Source organism: Crocuta crocuta, unplaced genomic scaffold (genome assembly GCF_008692635.1).
Source record: "Crocuta crocuta isolate KB4526 unplaced genomic scaffold, BGI_CrCroc_1.0 scaffold190, whole genome shotgun sequence".
Classification (NCBI taxonomy): domain Eukaryota; kingdom Metazoa; phylum Chordata; class Mammalia; order Carnivora; family Hyaenidae; genus Crocuta; species Crocuta crocuta.
The window spans coordinates 10,781,895-10,782,153 of NW_027527955.1; the positions used below are offsets into that span (position 1 = coordinate 10,781,895).

Genomic DNA, 259 nt, shown 5'->3' on the forward strand with positions numbered 1-259 from the left:
TGCGCATGCGCACGCCGTCCTCCGCGTGCCCTCACGTCACGCCCTCTGTCACAGCCCCGCCTCCAGCCACGCCCCCTTCTCGACCCCGCCCCTCCCTACGCGCCGATCCTCCGCATGTTCGGCGCAGGCGGGCTTCAACTCTGCCTGCACTGCGCCCTCCCGGCGTGGGGTGTCGCTGTATCGGTCTGCGCGCTCCACACAGATACCTCCGGCGCTCGGGCAGTGGCGGGGGGGGGGGGGGGGGGGGGGGGGGGGGGGG

The 259-nt window shown here is 75.3% G+C and overlaps 1 protein-coding gene across 1 annotated transcript in view; it reads left to right on the forward strand.

The window, feature by feature from the left end:
• The first annotated feature begins 5 nt into the window (after positions 1–5).
• SPRYD7 (SPRY domain containing 7) overlaps positions 6–259 on the forward strand; it is a 14,224-nt gene continuing 13,970 nt past the window's right edge. The window contains exon 1 of the mRNA XM_077752644.1: positions 6–164. Within this exon, the coding sequence (XP_077608770.1) occupies positions 6–164 (159 nt within the window). The remainder of the gene's footprint in view (positions 165–259) is intronic.